We start from the raw sequence: 24,745 nt of genomic DNA, 5'->3' as shown, positions 1-24,745 counted from the left end.
TGTGCGCAAAAATAGGACCACACTCCATATCGAGGAACGAGGACACTAAGGGACATATAGCCTTGTTTAATTGAATTGCTGTTTACAGCAATTCGCGGCTGCGACATAAGCAGCCTGAGGTCCGCCTAAATTTGAATTTGAATTTTAAAGATTTAGCTATAATTTTATGACCGGCCTGGGGTCAATCCTCTTTGGGAATGCTGTTGTTCCCTATCAGCTTTTTATTTTTATTTCTCCTTAGTCGCTTCATACGATATTTACAGTCGGGAATCAGTCAATGGATTTTAAATGTAACTACCGTTAAATAAAATATTCACACACATATGTACTTACTATTGAGACACGAATTTGACTGTAGGTTAGCAGAATTAAGTAGTGTACCCAGTTGTGAAAAATAAGACAAAAATACTTCTTCGTTTTGTTTAATTGATCACTTAATTAACCTAACTTAAAACACTGATACATTAAAATAAGATCTTTTGACTAGAATAACAGTTCGTATTATCTGCATAAACATTTATCATTAAATAACGACATATATTTTTTTATTCTAGAACTACTCTACCATCAGGACAGTACTGCAAATATATATTACTTTAATATGCAAAAATAATTTAGAATCCAGTGTAAAAAATATAGGTGCAAATAAAAAAAAGTGGAGACTCTCGCCGCGAATTACCGCGAACCCGCCAACCATATATATAGATCAAAAAATAAGTAATGCTTAATCAAAAAAAAAAAAATTTGCTGCGAAACGAAAACCGCGAAACTATGTTTGTTAATTTTTTTTTTGTGATTCCGGCGCGAGTCTGTTATTTTGCCTTCAAGTTACAGATCACAAAATAAAAGCAATCGATTCACAAATTGAGTTTATTACAAAATCCGAATTACTGAATAGCTTCTTTATAGGTTAGGTACAATTTTTGGCAATATCTCAAGATGGTGTAGAAAATTTCTCGAGTCTAAATATGTATAGGTAGAAAAACGTTATTAAAGTATATTTTATTTTTACATAAATTCATGTTTATGTTATTAACAATTTTATACTTGTCATCAAATTTGAAAAACATTTTAAGCAGTTTCAGACTTGGACGGCGGCGCTAAGAAAAAGCGTTGCAATTGTACTAAAAATAAATTTAATTTACATCTCAGACTAATTCCGTGCATTATTATTTTATCTTCTGCAAACACTAGAACACATACGTGAATTAAGTTTATAACAATTCTTAGAAGAGTCTATAAAAATATGATATACATCTAAAATAAAATGCAACAATTTCATAAAATCTGTCCTATACCTATGGAATATTTCAGAAATTTGGTATTTTTATAGAAATACTTTCTAAAATAATACTTCTGTAGGTAAAGCTAACGATATGGAGGAACCCTGTAGGAGAAATTATTACGTCTAATAATACAGTAAGTACTAATAGTAGGAAACTTTAGATTTGGTCACGACTTGGTCGGAAAAGGTCGAGTAGAGACGGTTAGGTACAAAGCATTTAAAAAATAAACATCTGATTACACCGAAGCTGACTCGACTTTGAACCGCACACTTATTTATTGTCTTTAAATGCACATCTATCTGAAACTATCCTAACAATACCCGTTTTAGAAAGCGTTATGTTTAGTGTTGGCCTGGTGCTGCGGCCACGACAGAAGGAGCTGCTCATCAGCATGGTCGATGCTCATGTTTTCGGAGAGGGCGGGGGCGTATGACATGCCTCCCAACAAGGCGCCACTGGAACGAGAATGCTGCCGACAAAGAGGACGCCTCGTCGGAGACTCGCTCTCATCAGACATTGCCCGAGTCACAGTGATCCGAGGCGATTGTCTTCGCCTACCTCTAGTACCAGTTTCTTCCAATCCTAGTGCCCTGCCTAACACAACATGTGGCGGAGCACGGATCAAAGGAATTGCGGAAGTTCGTGGTCGAGGCATGTCTTCTTCCTGTGAATCCTGCAGCATATTACAAGAAGCCGCGCGCTGCGCCGGCCGCTCCGACCCGCGAGCCCCCATCGCCGCGGCATCTGATAACCGTCTAGTTGTCGGCGGCCGTATACATCCTGAACCAGCCGACAATGAAGGTCTCCGAGACCCACACGCACTAGGAGTCCTCGCTTGGATTTCCTGAGTTACTTCACTTTTCGTCATTCTTTTACGTCTATAATTACGCAAGGAATCTCGGAGCGCACGGCTTCTGATTCCATACAAAATTCCGTTGATAGGGGGAGCTGCTGCTAGCAATACGGCTGCTATTGCGGCGACAGGCTGTGGGGGAATGGCAATGGCTGGCCAGATTAGAACACAGTAGTAAGGAAAGTAGAGGATTGCCAAGGATCCTAGAGGTTGGATGATTGCTGACAAGGCTCGTCGTCGGGGTGGCGGTGGTGGGGAGAATGGGTTGCGTTGGTGTGTTACAGTGACTTGAGCTGAGAGCGTGACTTCGTAGATAGCTGCAGCTATCCTGTGTCGATGGTAGCGGGCGATGCGGAGTATTTTAAGACTGCAGAGTAGGACGAGTACGACGGGGAGGAGTAGGGTGAGTATAGCGTAGATCAGGCAGAAGGCGAGCGCGGCGGGGCCGGAGCCGCAGTCGGGCGCGCAGTTGCCGAGCCCGCTGTTGAAGGATAGCGGAGGCTGCGCTGCGGCCAACGGGGCCAGAAGAGCTGCTGTTGCCACCCATCCGCCGGCAACACATATCATCACCTGATATTGAATTACATATGAATATCTAAATCTGTCTGGTATGAGAAATGAGAGTCTTGATTTATGTATTTAGCACTACAGTTTTATTGTTTTAAATAAATGGAAAAAAAAATCCAAGTGGCTAAATCCCACAGTTATGGGCATAGAACAATCCTGAGAAATAATGTATATCAATATGCCATCACTGCACCAAGATATGTACGGTAGGTTGCAAAAGTCCATATCCATACCATGTCCGGCTTTTGCAGCCGACCGTACACCAACAAAACGAATACGAAATCTACCTTTCGAGCAGAAACAATAGCAGCATAATGCAACGGAGCAGCTATAGCTGCTGCACGGTCAGCATGCAGTCCGCATACAGTCCACAGTTGCAGCGGATGCAGCGCGTGTAGCAGCGCCCCACATGCGCACGCGCCGCCCCGCCCGCACAACGCCGCGCCACTCGCCAGCGCACCCACAGCACCCAGGTGCACTAATAAAACTGATGATGCTGACGCTGGCTGGAAATAAAGAAAAATAGAGATTTAGAAAAAGTCTGTACTTAGCAATTTGTATGGCTATAGAGTGAAGGCTTCGCCACAGCTGATTATTGAGTATTTGTATATGGTACACATTATACATACGGAATGTGCGGGCTCTTCGTGGATCTATGCTGCTGTAAAATAAAGACAACTGAAACAAAACACTATCAACATTTATTTGTTGTAGTTTATATCGATGTGTGTGTGAGATGCGCGCACGCCAATATAGCCATTATGCTATATATGGACTTTTGCAGCTTACTATACTTAATTGTATTTTATGCTAAGCACTTACACATAGATATACATACACATAGACATATAAAGTGGTTGGTGTACTGAGATCTGTATCTCAAGTTTATATGTCCCCAACTTTAATTATTGTTATTATATAAATCACGATTGTGAGAGACTGGTGTCTAAACTAAGCAAAGCCTGAAAGCCTGTGCTTTGCTTTGTTTAGACACCAGTCTCTCACAATCGTAATTTATATAATAACAGTAATTAAAGTTGGGGACATATAAACTTTAACCCTTCAATGGTAAGCAAGTTAGTTCGGTCCCTCGATCGATAAGCAACTAAACCTGTATGATGTCAATAATTGTTTAGTCTAGATTGTGGAGAAATAAAGATTTTTTTTGTTGATTGATATAATAATACTTATCCTATTTCTAAATGTGTTATACATAAGTTTAAAGTTCGTTTTCTACTATATATTTTTCAAACGTGCAAATATATTTTTATGAAAATTCTGAATATGTATGGCAAATTTCCAGATTCAGCATATGAAATACTTTCATTATATCGTAGAAATTGGAAAATTGCAAAAGTTTTATCGGAAAATATGAAGACAGACGGTCTTGGCTCATCCAACGAATAGACGGACAAGTTTTTTACATTAGTTATTCGAACTTCAGTTTAAAACAACGTCGCGTCTGTTTGTCGCACGGATTTTCATGCAGTTTTCACCAATACTAATATAATGTAATTTCTAAGGAAGGTTTATTTGTACAATTTATTATGCTTTTACGCGAGCGAATTCTGGACGGGCGACTAGTTTAATAATAAAATTACCTATTTCAAAGTTATTAGTGGTTATGAGCTTTTGCTCATGAATTTTTTATATTTATGAATTCATTAATCATAAAATCGAACCTTGTGTCTCCAGATGTTAACCACTACACCACAGCGTCGTTATAGTGAATAAATAAAGTTTTTGTTGTTCCTATATGTGTACGAAACCTTATAAATATAGTCTATACACGACTTTATTTCACAACACAAAGCTTAGCTCCCAAAATTCAAATTCCACGAATACAAATTTAAAAATGCTACCGTTTAAATCTGGAACATAAAACCTCAGGAGTGAAGTAGGAAAATTTTTCACATACTTTTATGATATTGTGGAAAACGCGTATAGCCCGCCGGAAGTGGGACGTGGGGTGTTCCCGAGGCTCAGTGGTGCCCTCGCTTGTTTCCGGCGGCGGTGAGATAGCAACAAGTGGGATTGGTTGGAACGACTTCCTGTCACACTCGCTGAAAACTAGGGTGTCTTGGAAGTGTTATGTAACGTTTTTCTTTATCATCTCTGCATGTTCCCAGTTGCGTTCGGGTTTGTAAAGTTGCGTCAGTGAAAAAAATTATATATTTTTTTAATTCGGCTGTGATTTTACAACCGGCCGCCTGCCTGACGTCAACCCTCCTTGGGAATGTTATTGTTGCCTATCAGTTCCATTATCCGGTAGCAGAACCAATTTACTCTTCGTTTGGTATTCACAAAGTGAGAACTATGAGCGAACGTGTATTTTTGAGCACTTTTCTACCATATCACAGCAACAGTTTTGATGAATAAATTAATGATATAGTTAATTACGTCGTATTCGTCCATATATGCTAATATTATAAAGATAGGTATAAGATTTGTATTTTTTGTTTGAAATAAATGAACTCCAAAACTACTGGATCATTTTGATGAAATTTGACACAGTGATAGACGAGACGTTCAGGAGTAACAGTATTAATCAAACGCCGTCAGAACAGGCCGCTAGTAGATAATATAATATCCAATGCTAGTTTATGTCCGCGGCTCCGCTCAAGTGTCACGCCTATGTCAATCTCCTGCTCTCTATCTCCACACCAAAAACCACCACAATCCTGACGTGTAAGATGAACAAACAAACTCACTTTATAGTCACTGTCACTACTTAGTTCAAAACAATAAATTAACTTCCCGTAATAAATAAATAAATAAATCTTATACGCAACTGATTTTGATGCGGGTCTTTTTAATAGATAGTGTGATTCCTGAGGAAGATTTAGGCGTACAATTTGGTATGGTTTTAACCGAGCGAAGTCGGAATGGCCCGCTAGTTTAGAGTTGTACTATTTCTTTGCCTTATTCAAAATAAAAACTACAAGTATGACTTGTTGGCTATGCTATGATGTTACAAAATGACCACAGACAGTCGAACTTCATTAAAATGACATATTTTTACCAGAATATCTATTCTTAGATGTTGAATAAACTCATAAATAGAAAATTGATGTAATTGCGGAACTTGAATAAACAATCGTTATGATTTTTTACAACTATTCAAAACGGACTTTGTGGGAGTCTACGTGATAGTTAGACTCCTATTATCATAAAATTTGGGGCATCCTCCCTCTTCTGTGAAATGCCCAAAAGGTTCGTTGAGGTAACTAAAAAAACAATTGTCGCTGACAGAGTGGACGGCGGATGGCTAAGGAAATAACCGGAAAACCGCTAAAACGACAGAGACGGACGTTGTAACCTGCAGTTTTGCCATTCTTGTTGGCTATTTTCGGCTCTTTATTTTGCTCCAACTAGAAAAAAGAATGCATGTGCAACGGCGTCGTGGAAAAAACTGCTTGATCTGGGTACTCGAAAATTACTTCTACAGGATTCATAACCATAATCAGTCGAGTTTTTTGCCATGCATGTGGTCGCACGACATCCACAGAAGGATATTCTTCTTACATTATTAAACAAAGTCCACTGACACGTCTGTCTGTCTATTCGCGATAAATTCAAAAACTGATGCATGAATTTTCATGGGGTTTTCGCCAATAAGTGTGATTCCATAGGAAGGTTTAGTTAGTAGCACACGAGCGAAACCGGGATGGGCCGCTAGTGTAATATAGTTCTGTGTTAATACGGAATCCACATGCCATAAACCTAATTGGGGATGAACCAAAATATATAGGATCTTAATAATACATGGTTTCTCAGTTGTAAAATTATTTCAGTACTTAATTTTCAAGAAATAGCAGATGTGCATTATTTAGTACAACGAAGGCTGATGCGGCAGTGTTATCAAAATGTGTTGCATCTTCACCTGCGTCGGCTGGATGGTCGATCTGATACAGAGGTAAACGTCGTACGTCTAAGAATTTTAAAATTTTGTTCAGTTCGGTTGTAGACATTTGCTTTAAAATTGAGTTGCTATTCCGTCTGAACAAACAATAAACATAGTGACATTAAATTATTCATACACACTCGTACCTACATACATAGATTACAAGTAAATAAATGCTTTTCATTCACTTGTATGTATGGCACAAGAAAGAAATGAGTCGTTTTTGACTTTACTTTTGTTTTCCTTATTTTGGAGTATTGGAGTCCTACAGATACTGTTATCAAACATATTCAAGAACCAAGTCAGCGCAGATGGTTGCGAGTTTCGGAGTTGCTCAACTGTAATCGCATTGATTCCATTGCATTTTATACTAGGCCTTTAACAGCTGACACAATTTCCTCAAGGTTGGTTGTATCGCTTTTCTACTACCATATGGGCATGTATCCCACCAGAGAGTAAGTGGTCACCACAGCCTATAAACGTCTGCAACACCAGGGGTGTTTCATGTGCGGGCCTAATTTGTGGATCTTTTTCCACAGTACCCTGTAGTTAAACTGCCTCTCTCACACTTCAAACCGGAACACAACATTACAAGCACTGCTGTTTGACGACACAAATTGATAAGAGTGAGGTCCATCCATGCAGACTACCTTTGTACCAATGTCTACCTCTTGTCTACATTCCCTATTTGTTCTGGTAGATTTAGCAATATGTATGTACGTATGTTCCGTATGAAAGGGACGAGGTGCAAAATCTGATAAGGCCTCATCGCTATGTATTAATTTCAGGGCATGGACATTCGCCATGTCTTGCTGCATCAGCTCCGCCGTCTGCTTCCTCATGATGACTTCCTCGCTATCGGGCATCGCTCTGGGATATAACTACTCTCTAGCTGAGTACATTGACTTGAAAGGTTCGCTTATAACACTCTTTTCCTTCCATATAGAATCTGTTATTGCTAAAGCTGGTGTCAACGTTTATTCAACTCTCCTAAAGGTCGATGGTTCACTAGTTCATGTATGTGACAAGGAAGTCGCATACATGAACTAGTGAACCTAACAGGCAATGTGCTAGTGTATACTAGCGAGAGTATTCTGGCTGTAACCCTTGGAAGAAAGTGACGGTCTACGATAACTACTATATAATTCAAATAGGAAGAAGCGGCATTCGAACATGTGACCTGCTCGATAACAGGCGTCCTAACTACTGGGTTACTACCTTTTTGTTTACAAGAGTTGTTTAGGTATTTCATGAAGTTACTTAGTTCCTTATATAACACAAATATTTTTCTTTCTCTTATGCCTACCTAGGCTAGGATATAAATCATAAGTGACAATATTCAACCAGCAATGTAATTTTTACGATGTTATTAACATAATGAACTCTGCCATTTAAATATTTTATATAAGTCTCATTAAAATGAGCTAATTAGCCAAATTTATTCTATGTGATCTCAAGTCATCGTAGCTAGAATATTTCATGAGAGGTTATTTTTAGCGCTCCCGTACATCTTAATTATGTTGATGCGTTAATCTCAAAAGGCTGCAGATAAGGTAAAGTATGCTGATTAAACAATAACCGGCCAAGTGCGTATCGGGCCACGCACAGTGTAGGGTTCCGTAGTTTACTACAACAATTATTATTTGGTAATATAAACTTTTATGATTTATAGATAACTATCTTTTGCCCGCGGCTTCACTCGCGTTAATTTTCCAGGATGAAAGGTACCCTATGTCCTTTTTAATACTTCAAACTACATGTACGCAAAAATTCAAGAAGATTGGTTGAGTAGTTAGATCGTCAAGAGATAACAAACAAACTTACTTTCGCATTTATAATATTAGTTAGAATAAGAATTAGGTCTAAATATTTTCCCTAGAGTTGTTCGAAGTTTTAACTTATAAAACCAACTTAGGTGTGATACTTTTCCTTCTAATTTCGTTATATATGTGTACTAAAGCCGTAACATTTGAATTCATAACAACAACCGTTTCGTTGCTAGACTCTAACTATGACTCTAACGAAAACTGGCACTTTAAAGTTTAATAATTTACAAAAAGTTTACTAAATCCAAAAACCTCTTCCTACACCTCTAATGTTACACCTATCAAATAAAACTTCCTTCTTTAGGAGAGATGAAAATAAATCACTGGAGTTGGTTTTCTTATTAATATTAAATATAAATAAATAATAACAAAATATTTATAATTTTGTCGTCAAAATATAAATAGATTAAGAAATGAAAATCTTTACAAACACATTTTTTTTTTTAAATTGTACGACAATTTTCAAATCTACGATTTACCGAGTACAATTTTGAAACGATTAAATAACTTTTAATGTGCTGAAAGATATACACAAATTTATAGTAAGATAACATATCTTTTCAGAGACCAACGTATCTGTGTACCTGAAGCGAGGTGTGTTTGACGACGAGATTGCAGACGACATGGACTGGAGGAGAGCCGGCCACATGCCAGTTGACGGCCTCATCAACGAGGACAATTGTGAGTAATCATATTTACTTAATTCGCTAGCTTGAAGCCATTGTCAGTCGACAGAGAACGCAGAACAAGTTTCGATGTCCATACGTCATCGCTTCCCGCTGTCTGTCTGTCCCTATCGTTTAGATCCTTAAAACCATACAACAGATTTTGAAACTGTTTTTTTTTTTAATTTCTGACATAGGTATGTGTAAATTACAGTGGTGACTGGGGCTCCGGCGGGGGACCAGATTGCGGACCAATCAGGTAGGAGGAGACTGGAGGACTCCATGTACAACTCTGGAGACCACAACAAGTTCGAAGGTGGCTTGCTGAAGCTCACGGCCAAGCCCCTAGATGAGCCCATCACTAAATCTTCATACACCCCTGATATTGAAATGGCTGAGGTACCCAAATTCATATTCAAATTCGTTTATTTTGTGAACATAGGTAAAACACGTTGGCATGTTTGTCAAAATGTACACTATGTTAAGCCACTTTTCATATAGTTATCCACATCCACAAAGTACTTATTTATGTGTAGACATAGTTGGAAAGGAGAGCGACACAGGCTACTTTTTGTCGCGGGCGGAGACGCTGACAGCCAACAGCCAATAAAAAAATATAATATAATTAAGTAATAAATATTGTAAATAGAAAACAATTTTATTTTCATCCAATAATGTACGTATGTTTTCAGATACAAGGAAAAGGTTATAATGAACTAAACAAGTTGAAAGCTATACAAGGCATCCTCAACAAGAGAAGGTATAACTTTATTGCCGCGACCTCCACTACTGAAAGTGCAAGGCGAATGGTTCGTAGACACCATATCTTAATCTTTCTTCGCGCGTTTGACGCCATGAAGCCTGGGTACAGCTTCAAAGAATTAATTTCAAATTTTTAGATTTATTTTGATTCGGCTATGATTTTACAACCGGTCGCCTTCCTAACGTCAACCCATGGGAATGCTATTTGGTACCATTCATAAGAAGTGGTCATATTCTAGGGCGTATCCGCCTGCCAAACGTTCGTTAACACCTTTCTCATTTTGAAGGCAAATCAAAATAAGCGAATGACACTATACTATACCTTTGTCGTGTTTTAGATGGCAAAGGACCCAAGAGGCCCTGAGATACCAGATGAAGTCATGCATCCGCCACCTCCCAAAGCGGAGTCCCCAGATGCCTATTCGCTACTATTAAATGGAAGAAGATTCAATCCCTACGATCCAAAATTATACCAATATTTGAACCCTGCTCGAAACGCTGTACCAGATCAGAATTTGGGTTCCGCTGTGTATTGGAGTACAATCAATCCATATTTACCGACGTCACCAACACCATTATTTCTTTACAACGAAATTTATCCAGTATCACAGCCGACGTTGCCCCAGCCTATCAAGGTGGACATGAAGGGGCCTATAATACCAGCTACCCCGGCTGCTGAAAGGCGACAGTTCTCAGGGCCACCTGTGTTAATATTCACTGAAGGAAGGAAAGCTGAGACCAAAGACAAATATGATGAAGGTATAAAATCAGGCGATGAATCGGATAGGCTTGACCAGAAGATGAGAGAAGAGTTGTCAAGGTATTTATTATACCTATGTTATTATGTGAGTAGATTAATAAAATCAAAACGTTGCTAAATAAATATAGTAACTCTAAATTCAGTAAATAAAAGCGGTAACTACTGCTTTTATTTTGTCGTTCGTCAAAATCCTTTCATAATCGTTTTGAAGGTTATCTGATAAAAAAGACAAAATATTTTAAAGTGCGCAATAAATTAGACCGAGACACTTCTATTTACACGAATTTATTACATATAGTTACTACAGTAAGGTTTGGAATGTAATTTACCTACTTTGGTTCAGCTTCTGCGCGCGCATACACTCATAAAATTGGCAAAGAGATTGCCTATTTGAATTTTGTCAAAAATTAATTTGCAGACACAAAGGCGAAGAATATTCTCAAAAAGAGGAGGACTACGAACTGGACGCCAAGGGCTTTCCAGTTAGAAAGAAAAGAGATATTATATCTGATTCCAAGTATTTCAAAATTTCTCCATTTCTTTCTTCCCCTGTTGTTGAGCTGAGTCAGTCTCCTGAAATGTTTAGTACTGAAACTAAACTAGCTCCTGCGCTATTTGGAAAATTAATAAGCACTCTAATACAATAAATACTAAAGTATTTTGTCAGAAGGATCTATAAGTTCTTGCTTAATAAATAATTAAATATAGACAAAAAAAAAGCTCTGGAAATTAATTAGGTACGTACCTAATTATTCATAAAATAAACTGCACGCTTTGATTTATAAAAATCATTGAATTATCTGCACTATCGTTTTCCAGATTAAAATATTTTTTGGAATTTTTATTTATCTACAGATATTCGTAGTTATTAATATCATTAAAATTTAAATTCGGGTATGTATTTTCATAAATATTGCATAACTGATTGGTATAAGAAAAAATAAACTGAAAGATGAAAATGTTACATAACAATAAATTGAATTTGGAAGTGCTTTTAAACCCTAAAGTTATTAGTTTGTTGTTCGTTTTAATACAGTTGTTATTTGAAATGATTATGTATGTTTGGTTTATACATATTTGTTATTGTTTTGTGGAATTTTTATATTGTTTCATAAACTATTTTGTAATTATTTTACAGAAAAAATTAATAATAAATATATATTTTTTTTTCATATTCATCAACTAATCTTTTTTAGATCCAATCTCACAAGTTCAACGACTTAATAACTTATTAGTTGAACTAGTGGGAGTGGAAATAAAGGGTCCCAGTAGACAGTGATTTAATTTTGAAAAAGTGGAACTATCTGGCATGAGATTCACTAGTTAAACAGTTTAACTGAGGTTACTTAAGGTACTCACTACATTAACATCTAATATTAACATGTACAATTGCGTGTTGCGATATCCTTCCTTATCCTTACAAATAACAAAACAAATTCCTCTGCTACATCTATATGTTCGCGACAGACAACCTAGATTCCGCTTCTGTAGTTGGCGATAAACTCAAAAAGTAAGTCACGGAGATTCCTAAGGAAGGTGAAATACAATTAATTATGTTTTTACCCGGGCGAAGCCGAGACGGGCAGCTAGTAAGAATTAAATTAGACCCTTGGGTCGCTATGCGACGTCAATAGCGAAATTTCAATGAATTTGGTTAGATTGGTGGTGTTAAATGTACATAGTTCAATAAAATATTATTGTTATAGCAAAAATATCTTGAGCTCAAGGCAAAAATACGACAAGCATCACTTCCAGAACTTAATAATGAAATGCTATTTCTATGATTAAATCTGAGCCATGTTTTATCTGTCATCTTATTTCCAACCTCGATTAAAACCTCAGCCATCTTGAGTCCGCCATTTTAAGACTGCATTTTATCTGCGTTTGAAAGTACTACCTACACTCCTACATTTATAGCACAGTAGGTCGGATTAGCAGAGATATGGGGTGAATTTTTGCAAGATTCAGATCTAATTTTATGCTAAGATATGGTAAGATTTGGATTTTGTTCAAATAAAATTTTTAGCAAATAATTAAATCAATTTCTATATTCTTTCTGTAGACGGCAAAAAAAAACATATTTACATACCAATAATGTAGTGAGAAGTGTGTATGTAGTGAAGAGGAAAAAGTAGTAAATTGGATCCTGGGCTCCAACATTTACAGGCTGAGGAAAAAACCGGAAAGACGCTCAGATGAGCGAGAACATGGGGAAAGTTTAATTAAGGAGATCAAAAATATGCGTAGTATATAAGTCTAGCTGTAATCTGTATAGCTAGTACTTTATACGAACGGATCACGGGTCTTTCGTCCTTGGAAAGCCCTTAAAACGAGCAAAAACTCAAGAAACATTATTTTGCTTAGAATCGGACAACAAAAGCAAACGGGAAGCCACGTAGAAGGCATAAAGTTACGGTAGAAAAGGGATCTTTATATGCCACCCTTGCCCTTCCGCCGTCGCATAAATGAAGACGCATGTATTTGTGGAATACGCCTATAATACCAAGGTCTTACCTATCTACTTATTGGTATAAATAAGCAATGTTTACATTAGTCATTCTATATGAAGTGGCAAACCACAGGGTCACGTACGGCCAACAGCGAATCAAGCTGTTTAAATGTACAGTCACCATTATCACCGCCGGCTGTTTTTAAGGGCAATTTGATTTACCTACTCGAATTGTAGTATTGATCGCATTGGGTTCCACAAGAGGAGGGCCAAGAACGAAATGGTCATATGATTTGAAGGAATTTGACAAGGAATCTCTCTCTCCCTTCAGGTTAATTTGACTTGCTGTTGACAATACGTTTATGCTTCTTTTTCTCTCTTCCACCGATTCCCATTCTGCCGCCATTGAGCATGCATATTTTATCTAACAATTTTTGTCATGATATATTCTTATATTGGTAAATAAATAAATATATTAGGACAAATCACACAGATTGAGCTAGCCCCAAAGTAAGTTCGAGACTTGTGTATACTAAGTTGACTTGTGTATGTGGATACTAACTCAACGATACTATATTTTATAACAAATAGATATATAGATAAACATCCAAGACCCGGACCAATAAAAAAAATATCATTTTCCATTATGACCCGACCGGGAATCGAACCCGGGACCTCTCGGTCCAGAGGCAAGCACTTTACCAATGCGCCATCGATCGTCGAGGTGGTCAATAAGCAGATTCCAAACATAGATTTCTAGGTATTTGAATCCAAACACAGACTTATTCTTATTTTCTTATTTTATAGAAACCGGTTATTTAGCAATTTAGATTAAACAATAACGAATTTATTATTTTTTAAGCTATGCCCGCCGAACAATAGTGGTTTTTCTTTTCACGAAGAAGGCGTATGTCCCTTTGGAGCAGGAAACCCTTGAAAATAAAACAAATTAAACATATCCTGAACTCGTAATGTGTTTGCCAGAACTTTTGACAAAATGAACTTTAAATTAATAACACACTCCATGAAAGCTTTTATTTAGGATTTTTTTAAATTTATGGATATATTTTGATTTTTTAATAAGTATATTTATGTATTGTAATGCAATTAACTGTGGTGAAAGAAGCTGTAGTGGTGTAATGGTTAAGACGCGGGGTCCTGTCCTGTGGATCGAAAGGTCCCAGGTTCGAATCCTACTCGTGCCACATGAGTTTGTATACCAATCTGACTCATGTATAGTAGTTTTCATAGACGCCCACATGCTTCCGGTGAAGGAAAACATCGCGAGGAAACCTGCACACTGATTGATTTATTATTAACTTGTATGTGAATTGGAGAAGGCTATGGCAAACCACTCCATTAATAATGCCAAGAAAGTTGTTGTGTGTGTGTATTTCATTCCACGTAATGACCACGACCATCAGCCATGAAGAATACAACTATGAAGAAGAATGCAATTAACAGTTAACATTTCTGTTCGTTACTTTTCGATGATCTATAACGATTTTAAAATTTCCCGGACTAGTGTTGTGCATCGGAATCGCTTTCGTGTGTCAGTCGCCATTTTCAAAAATCATCTTTACATTTCATACATACACATTTGCACTTCCTTCTTCTTCTTAACGCGTCGACTCGATTAAATTTGTGAATACACCATTTATGGATGACACTTCCAAAATTGCTCTCTTAGTGCTAAATAACGCTATCTGAAATTTCGAAGTCCCAATCAGTCAGTCGGTGTCTAATTTTATATTTATTTCACGTAGATTTCCCTACGGATAGACAAGCTGTCAACAGTATTATCAGTTTGGATTGGCTCTCGTAGATACCTACTTAGCTCCATAATTCGACTAATGCTTGAAGATTTTATATAAATCGACGGCATTGTTTAGAGTATCACCGATTTGAAGAGATTGTGTCAAACGTTAATAACTCAGTGTGAGCAGATACCTGAGAAATTTAAAGTATTATTGATGTATTCATACAATATCTTATTAGCTGGAAGCAGGATAGTTCCTACAGCACTTAATGTTCAACTTACAGGAGTACTCCGTCGTCCATTGTCCTAAGTTTAGCTCAGTCAACGTTGTTTGCGGTCCATTGCGCGCTATTGCATTTCCTGCCTCCTGATAGTACAATTTCAAACTAAGAGATATATTATTAACGTGAAAAGTGAATTTTTAGAATTCGCATATTTACATCCATCACACACACAAGAGTAGAACACAAAATAATCTTAGTATACCACCGAAAGCGATTTGAATTATTAAATGTATTTGATGACTACATAATTTCGCTCGACTTTCAGTCAAAAATAACAGTTTTGAAAAAGGACTTCCATTTATCTGAGAGAATATATAAAATAAACCATATAAGCAGAGAAATGTCAAATTCAATTTGTAAAACCATGTTATCGTATCATATAAACAAAACGTAGCAATTTTCCGAATAAATTTCCAAATATTGCGAAGCGACGTTTTATTTCGTAACCAGCATTACTTGGCTGAATAACATTTTGCCTTTAGCATTGTGCAACTGTTATCTGAAAAAGGCATCCTAATTCTTTTTGTTATTTTATGAATTGCAAAGGGCTGTGAAATATTTTACAATCTTTATTTCATCAAACGCCTATTTGGGGAAATTTTATCATTCTTCCTTCTTTTTTGTAAATAAGAAGTCTTTTTTGTAAATCTTCTTTTTTCTTTTAACTTTTTCTCTCTGCGTTGCAAGTGGTCAGCACGGCCGGCTAACAAATACTTTTTTTTAATATATTTTATGGTTAGATAACGCTTATTAGCATTAAGTCCACCTTTGTCATTTTACAAATTGTATTTTATGCACTAAAGTTTGAATGAGATGATCCATAATACATTTTTATTTACACGTTTTCGTATTCATAATAGTATTAAAGCGTTTTATCTTGACATTTGGACATTAATTATTCTCCTAAACGAGTACTGCTGGCGCAGTGATATGGCAACTAAAACACAAACAGTTCTCTTTGCACAGGCTCACTGGAGTGTTAACAACCAAACTAAATAACTACTTGCAAGTTCCCACTAAGTACAGGCAACTGCAATACTTAAATCACATTACTTGGATTTCGTTAACTGTTTTCCTTATATTTTCTAGATTAGAGAAAAAAATATTCAAACTTACTTTTACTAACATTATAAATGGAAGTGTATCAAGGACACATTTGTCACGCTTTCAAGGTTAAATCGCCGATTTTGATGAAATTTTGCATAGATATAGTTAACGACGTCAAACATCGACTACCGTGAGCATAGAACAGATAGTGTATATACTTTAGATTCAAAATCAAACATCAGTTATACTTTAATAGATCATTTTAATTTTATGATAACCAGCTTAATTTTAATTACCAAACCGGTGGCATGAAAAAAATACTGTGACGTTAAATTTCGTCACAACTTGCTGTCATGGACGCTCTGGTAAATTGTTTTTCATCATTTTTTTTTTTTATTTAACCTGCGCGCCGATTATATATTGAAAAGGGCGTACTTTGCATTGTTGTGCGCAGTTAAACTTATTTACTGGTGTAACTTAACCTTTGAAAAATATTGTAAATATTTCATAGCAATACCATATTCTATGCAGGGATAATATATTGGATATTTTAATGCTAGGTGGACGTGCTGCTGACTGTACTGTACATATGTACCTTGCTTGTTATTTACTCTTCACTCTTGACCTTAAGCGTTGAAATCTATAGAGAGAATAGTTAAAGTAATTTTTCAGTTAAGTTTGACGATAACATTCTGTAACAAAAGATATTGCTGCTAAGTTCGTTGAAATTGACATTTAGCAAAGTTGACCTATTAAAAGCATTCTGAATGAATTAATTTGGTATTCATTCGTTCTTTACCTATTTATTTTTCTTTCTTTGAGGAAATTCTACATTTATTATTTAACAATATGATATTGTAAAATATACCTATATAGGTAGTTAGTATAAGTATCGTCTGGCGTCTATCAAATTTACGTCTAATAATATATATTCCAGAGTGATGTTCGATCGAAATATACCCACTAGGAACCACTTCCGGGCTAATGTATTTCATGTATTACTTTTAATTGATGTAATTATTTTTCGTACAATAATGTTATTACGACGTAATCATAATGAAAACAAACGTTTTAATCCGACTTGAAGGAAATAAATTAACTGACATTGCAACTCGTAAAATGACTGTTATAACCCGTTGCGCTCCGTAGTAGAGACAACATAATTTTTTTTCTGCGTTGTCCGTAAAACAACGGAGCACAACTTTGCAATGGGGCCTGGCTCTAACAGAAAAACTGAAAAGAATGGTAACAATCCTAGTCTGTTCTGACAAGAACGATCTAAGTTTTCATTATAATGTCGGTGGCTTTGGTAATTCCCGTCTCGAGCCAGTAGAGAATCGCGAAGTTTTAATTAAACTCTCGAGATTTCATTACTTTATAATACGTGAAGAAATGCGACCGCCGCTTAAACATGTATGAGCTTGTTTAAAAGCAATAAAATAGTATTAACATACTTTTTATATATTTTCTCCCTGATTTTGCAACTGTTAAAATTAAATTTATTACCAAAACGACGATTGATTTTAAGAATCCATAGTTAGAAAAATTTCTTATTCTGCCAACCTTTTAGATATTTTACAGAATGCCAACGCCGTCCTCGCAAAACGTCGAAAAGGTATGTAAAATAATCTTCGCATGAAATGTTTAACAATGTCCCTATCTGTCCCGTGTCAAAGAGTCAAAAGCAAAAGCCAGTTTAAATTTGACTTTCGAAGCGTGTGCAACATTTCTCACACACGGCTAAAAGGCCTACTACGTATAAACCTATTAATTTTTAATTAACCCCCTCCTACTAAGGGACTAGCCCCAGGGCACTTAACGCACACGCGTTATGAGCTACCCACATTTAAGAATAAGGGAATAGGGGCCTACATTACCGACAGTTAAATTTTCTTTTGCATTTTCGGTGTCCTGAAATATTAACTTACTTTTAAATCTACCGACTTAATGGATAAAATGTGCTTTGTCAATTTAGATATTCAACTTTTTCATTTCATTCCGAATATTGATGTGAAAAATTTGTGGCGCGTTGTTTCCTCAATAGAACACGCCGTAGCCTCCATGGATGTCGTATAAAATGGAAAAGGGATAGTAAGCAACGACAGAATTCCCAAAGAGGGTTTGACGTAAATCCTCTCAGCAAGACGATCGTAAAATTAGTCATGGCTACCAATGCCAAGACCTACCATGGCCAAGAGAAATTCTAGGTCAAAATAAAAGCATTTTTTCAAAAATTTGATTTTCCACAGTAATATTTTCAAATATATAGTATTTCTCAAAGTTATAATCGACTAGCCTTTCGTAATGACCACTGGGAATTCGCTCCCGTGGGAATTTCGGGATTAAAAGTACCCTATGTGTTATTCCAGGTTATTTTCCACCTATGTACCAAATTTCATAATAATCGGTCCAGTAGAAAATGCGTGAAGCGGTAACAAATAGACTTACTTTCACATTTATAATAATAATTGTTATGCAAAATTACCTGCTTAGTAATAACAATTATGAAGAGTATATAAGCGTTGAGCAGCAGTCCTATAGCGGAGATGACGGTGACGGCCACGCTCAACGTCAGAGCCACGGCTTCCTCGCCCCGCGCCTCCGTCCCGTTCATCTCCATACGACCGCGTCTGTCTGTCTCTCTCTCTCTTCACACTAGCTCCATGGCGTCTCTTTGTGATGCCGCATGAGTTTCGTCACCTTACCGCGGACGCTGCGCTCCATCTCATTATCTGAAACAAAATACATTCAGAATAAAATGAGTATCAAATTACATAATTTATTCAGAAATTAGACCTTCACAGGCGCTTTTTCACGTCATATTCTAAATTAAATAATATTTACCGAAGCTACATTCGGAACGACCACTGCTGAGAAGAAATGCCAAAAGAAACTCAATTAGACAGTGTTGGTCTCTGTCATACCACAGGAACATACCATTACCATTCCTTTTTTTTCAAGCTGGTATCAATGGCTTTTCCCTTTTCATCTGCTACGACATTTAATTTCATTGTCTCATTTAGCCACACATTTCAACATACACCCTAATATCTACAAAAGGCATTGTATAAGTATCTTTGTATAACATGTGATGTGACGGCTTGTTAACAATAGAACACAAATCAATGCAAAATCACCTCTATCACGGCTGCATAAGCCTGTACTGGGTAACTTGACACATTTTTGAATGTACAATACATACGCGATTGTAAATTAAAATTCAACGAAGATTCTCCAATAAACGAAGCTATTTGTGTACTAGTCGATACAAACAAGGTCGAGAAGAACCACAGCAATTTTAATTTATACATAGAGACGACATGGGGAAGTTTATGAAAACTATACAAATTCAATGAGACCTTGTGGCGTATAAATTATTCTAATAATCTACAGGCGACTCCATTTCACAGACGTGTACGCGATAGTAATAGCGATTTTGAATTTTATGTAGGTTGGTGTAGGTTGATGATAACCCTTCGGCCGCGTAGTTACGAACAGAACATAAATAAATGTATAAAATGGTGTAGGTAGTGATTTATTTAAAATCACTTAGTGGTAACCACTTTGTAATTTGAATAAAAAATTCTGTATATCAATATATGTTGCATTATTGACCTATTTGCATATTATTTTCTATTCCTAATAAATACCAATATTTAAATCATTACCGAAAACATGTATTTCATTATCAGTCAGCTCAGTAAAACAATCGGATAAAATATATATATATATTAAATGAAACATATATTTTGCAGAAGAACATAGAGAGCATTACAAAACCGACTGTATTTTTTTCTTGTTTTAAGTATTAGATAAAAAATGGTATTCGTTCGTAATTGAAAATTAATTTGAGTAAAACAAATACCGGCATTTTTAGCATTAGATCGAAGCCTTTATCTGAAAACTTCACAAAAAGGTTACAAACGTTGGCAAGCTAACTTGATAAAGGCAACTCGGCATTGCTGTTATGATTTCATTATGGAAAATTGGTTTGTAATTAGTTTAGGCTCGACCTGCGGCAGCCCGGCAGCTTCTACTTTATGCATGATGAGATAAAATGATAAAGTTAATATCTACCACAAACGTCGTTTTAAAGTCTACCCATCCAATTAACAAATGAAGAGTTTTCAACTGATTCAAGAAAGATATTATGTAAGGGAACATCGTAAGGAATCCTAAACTCTAATTGGTATGTGAAATTGAGAAGGCAATGGCAAACTATTGATCAGAAAGTGAATATTTCACATACTGGCCAAGATCCTCAATTTTGACAAACATCACTACCTACAAGACGATCGTCAGAAAAAACTCAATAGAAATATGTAGAATAAGAAAAAAATTGACCTGTGAATAAATTAAAATGTTAATGAGTATTACTGTACATTTTGTTACATATTAATTCAGATACCTGAAAAATATCGTCCATATTTCATGGTAAAAAGTCTCAAACAACGGATATTGAATACAGATCGACTTTCAGATAAGCGTTCGATAAATCCACCTGATCTGAATAATTTAAAAATTTTATGCCTGGACTTTATAAATAGATCTGCCGGTGAATCAAATGGTGGTTATTTAAAAAGATATGATAAATGTGGAAATTGCTCATTGGAAGACAGTATTGTCACCTGAATGAAAGTGTAAGACTGCCTTTACACTAATAAGTATTATAAGTTATTTTTTACTTCTATAAGCGACTTTTGCAAATTCATTCTCTTCGTAAGTTTTCACTTCCATCCATATTTTCCAAGTTTCTTAGAGCCATGCCTCATTGTTCATTCGTGCTCCGTTGTTTTTTTATAAGTTTTGACACTCACATACGTTGAAACTATTCAGTGTCCACGTTGTTTCGAAAAACAATTATAATATTAATATTGATAAACCTATTATGAATTCAAGCAATAATTACTAGTATAAAACAAGGTCGCTTCCCGCTGGATGTCTGTTCCTATTTATTCGTACGAGTAGATCTTCAAAACTACGCAACGGATTCTGATGCGGGTTTTTAATAGATATAGTAATTCAAGAGGCAAGTTTAGGTGTATAATTTTTTGTGGTTTTTATACACCTAACCTGGGTTAGGCCGCTAATACATACAACATAGATTTTCACAAGGACACGTGTAATGCAAAATAATCATATCGAAAGGTAAAATATTGTTATTTCACGTCACCGACTTAGGATAGCAATCCTTCAACACTAAATCTACATCAGTCGAGCGCGGAAAAAATAAATGGGAAGGAGCGTCAGTGTAAATAAATGAATATATTAGGACAAATCACACAGATTGAGCTAGCCCCAAAGTTAGTTCGAGACTTGTGTTATGGGATACTAACTCAAAGATACTACTTCTTTGTAGTGTAAGTTTGTCATTCGTACAATCAACAGCACAACGACCTACCCGAAGTCATTGCGAAATCGCTCCTATAATAATTGCACAGAGTTTCGCACAGGAGTATATAGGGACTCGGAATTCCTTACTTCTATGCTGTTCTGTGTTCTGTCCCTCGCCGAAAATATCATTCCATCTCATTCTGGGTCTTCCTCTGCTTCGACTTTACTCGGTACCTACTTTACTGCGCATATCTAATGCGCATATCAAATAGCATTTTAGTCGGTCTACTGTCATCCACCCTGATAGACTAACAGCCCGTTGAAGAAGGATGTTGGGGGTGGATGTAAGTACAACTAGAAATAGGGAATCGTGGAAAGAATAGACATATTATCCCAGAAAATGGGATAAGATAAGGCAGATTACGATGATGTTTCCGTATATTTAAAAAAAAATAGATTAAAAAATTCATCCCGCTCAAGAAAAATATGTGTGACATGTTTAACAAAACTATTTAAATAAGAAGTATTCTATATTAATAACTAAATTTTTCTTTTGTTATTTTATATTATACAAAATGTATATATAAAACACAAAAGGTGGATACCATAATAAGGGTATGTACCTAAATAATATTTTTTTTATTCTCGGATTAGTTGATGAAAATCTCACATTGTCACACAAAATTATCGAATTGTAACAACTTCACAAAAACAAATATTTGGTTGTTATGTAATCTAATAGTTGAATTGTTCTACGGTTTTTAGCAAAAAACAAATGTTTGACGTGCTGTTGACTGTACGACTGGCGTCAATCCCGAGTACACACCGGCTGCGAAATGAAACACATTAGTAGACGTCAATACTTGACAAACACCTTTTCGTTTCTCTTTGATATATTACATTCGTTGAAAATATTTCTTTGATTTCATATATTCTTGTCTTTTGTACGTACCTATTATCTTTCATCCTCGCATGTTCGCGGTTGAATTCGCAACTACGATGCTGGAAGTCTGGAGTCCGCATATAAATAAACTTTTACAATTTTGAAGTTTCATCTGATCGCTTGTCTAACGGAACCCGCTTTGGGAATGCTGTTGTCTCTTACAACATCCACGGATGAATATAAATTTAAAGGAGTGGACTGATTTTAGGACGGAATGCAGACATGTATTTTCTAGCTAGGGAAAATTCATAAATAAACTTTGACTGTTTTTTCAATTCGTACGTAAAATAGTAATTTACATATACCGGCAAGATTATTATTATGTCGTCAAAACTTCTATGAATAAGTAATTTTACGTTATTACTTCTCTTTGCTATGTTTAATACTAAATTTTGGTTCACTCACTTGCGCCGAAACTCGGAGCGATCTCAGATTACGAGAAATGGCAAAGTTCGTAGCACTTCGAAGCTTGTAGCAAACCGTAGCTTTTCGTAGACGATCTCATTATATAAACTTTAAATTGCATACGCGAAGGTTTCGTCTTATATCTATGCTCGTATGTACTTTTAACTTTTAACTGCAAGTCGGCGTTATCAGTGTCGAATTTGCAAAGAATTTGGATATGTTGATGTGCTGTCAAGTGTACATTTTTACTTTATGCTTACAATCCGAACGTGACTTTTACAAAATCGCGACTGATCCTGTCACACAAATATGTAAAAGTCTGTCATTAGATTGTGTTCTAAAAATAGCTTCAAACATGACTGATTTCACTACGTGACAGAAAAATGAGAATAAAAGACACATTTTTTTTTTATGATGTACGACCATGTAGTGGTCTGCGTGTACAACCTCATTTGTGAAATGATCAACGATATGATAAAGAATTTTCAATGATGTGATAAAATTTAAATCTTATTAGATTCATATTAGATATTTTTGGACTCGTCTTAACCATGTGTTCGCTCCACATTAAGTGACACTAAAACGTGATATCGCGTTCAACAAAGGTAGCTATTTTATTTGATATACATATATGTATATATTTTTTTAATCAGCACTCTGATCACAATCGTAACCTGTTTTGATATACTTTTTGACTATGTACATTGTACATTATGTAATTTTATATATTATTAGAAAAAAATCGTAAGAAACAATAAGACCTTCTGGCATGATAGGGACCAACATTGTTCAAATGAGTTTATTTCGCCATTTCTTCGCAGCAGTGGTCGTTCCGAAATGCCAGTAGTTTGTAGCTTGTGAGAAATAACTGTTTAAAATAAAAATTTAAGTGAAAAGTGCCTGTGAAGGTTTCATTTCTGAATTTGAATTTGAATTAGACAATTATATTGCGTTTATAAAGATGATCAATGATAAAATAGCTTATATAACTATAGTTTATAAAGATGTTCGATTTTTTTAATAATTAGAAAAACTTTAAATAGACTTTCCTACCAACTTTGAATGATTGTAAACACCAAAGCGCGGCTAGAGTAAAATAAAATAAATATCGACAAATCGAATAGATATGAAATATATATAAAGATTTCTCAAATAGAACTTGCTTCGTCATATTTTCAAGTTCCGATAGCTATCCTTTAAAATGAGAAACTTAACTGTATTTATTCTTGAAATTGAGTCGCACGTTTGCGAGGCAACCTTATTTCAAATTGCTTTGAACAAACTTTTCAGAAAGTATATAGGTAGGTATTATAATAGATATTTGATTTATGTGATTACTTATAGTTAATCATCTAAGAGCTTTCAACTGTATTACCTTAAATTTATCAATATCCAGTCATAACGCTAAAATTGGCCTTCGTGTTTCATATCTCTTGATTATGTCTACCCCGTAAGATATACAGACGTGGTAATATATGAATCTGGAGGAAAATATGCTATGTATTCATAGATAGTGGCGTGTCGCTCCGCCCTAAAATAGGACCACCCCATATCTTCCCGTGGATATCATAAGAGACGACTAAGGGGCACAAACCCTTAAAGTTGTTAATAGGCAATAATAGGATATCAAGATAGGGTTGATGTCAACCGACCCGCGGTTATAAAATCATAGCCAAATCTTCCACATTGGGGTTGGGGGCATCACAGCTCAGAATGTAACCGGAAACACGCGTAGATGAGAGAGAGATGTATTCAAAGATAGGACTAAACTTATCGTATGCCTCATGCCCTTTTGATCCGACTAGATCAACAGGAAAGGCGTGTGATTACTGCACTGCTTCATATCCTCCCGTGAATGTCGTACGAGGTGATTTACAAAGAGAATTTACAAAGAGGGTTTA

The 24,745-nt window shown here is 35.9% G+C and overlaps 2 protein-coding genes across 4 annotated transcripts in view; one reads left to right on the top strand and one right to left on the bottom strand.

Annotated features, from left to right (window-relative positions):
• Positions 1-416: 416 nt before the first annotated feature.
• The window catches only part of LOC128674985 (beta-3 adrenergic receptor-like), a 57,707-nt gene continuing 33,378 nt past the window's right edge, over positions 417-24,745 (bottom strand). Inside the window, exons 2-4 of the mRNA XM_053754022.1 lie at positions 18,648-18,894; positions 2,994-3,212; positions 417-2,709 (exon numbers count right to left, since the gene is read on the bottom strand). Of these exons, the coding sequence (XP_053609997.1) occupies positions 1,612-2,709; positions 2,994-3,212; positions 18,648-18,782 (1,452 nt within the window). The 5' untranslated portion in view covers positions 18,783-18,894 and the 3' untranslated portion in view covers positions 417-1,611. The remainder of the gene's footprint in view (positions 2,710-2,993; positions 3,213-18,647; positions 18,895-24,745) is intronic.
• LOC128674986 (uncharacterized) lies at positions 5,677-11,712 on the top strand. 3 transcript variants are annotated; one of them, XM_053754023.2, is made up of 8 exons: positions 5,677-5,919; positions 6,501-6,622; positions 7,399-7,523; positions 9,001-9,117; positions 9,316-9,500; positions 9,794-9,910; positions 10,202-10,683; positions 11,042-11,712. In XM_053754023.2, the coding sequence occupies exons 2-8, from the start codon at positions 6,573-6,575 to the stop codon at positions 11,268-11,270; spliced, it is 1,305 nt and encodes a 434-aa protein (XP_053609998.1). In that variant the 5' UTR covers positions 5,677-5,919; positions 6,501-6,572; the 3' UTR covers positions 11,271-11,712. The 3 variants fall into 3 exon arrangements, with proteins under 3 accessions (XP_053609998.1, XP_053610000.1, XP_053610001.1); XM_053754025.2 differs by having other exon boundaries at positions 5,677-5,929; XM_053754026.1 differs by lacking the exon at positions 5,677-5,919 and adding an exon at positions 5,948-6,131.

Source organism: Plodia interpunctella, chromosome 13 (genome assembly GCF_027563975.2).
Source record: "Plodia interpunctella isolate USDA-ARS_2022_Savannah chromosome 13, ilPloInte3.2, whole genome shotgun sequence".
NCBI lineage: Eukaryota > Metazoa > Arthropoda > Insecta > Lepidoptera > Pyralidae > Plodia > Plodia interpunctella.
This window is presented reverse-complemented; position numbering and strand designations above follow the sequence as displayed.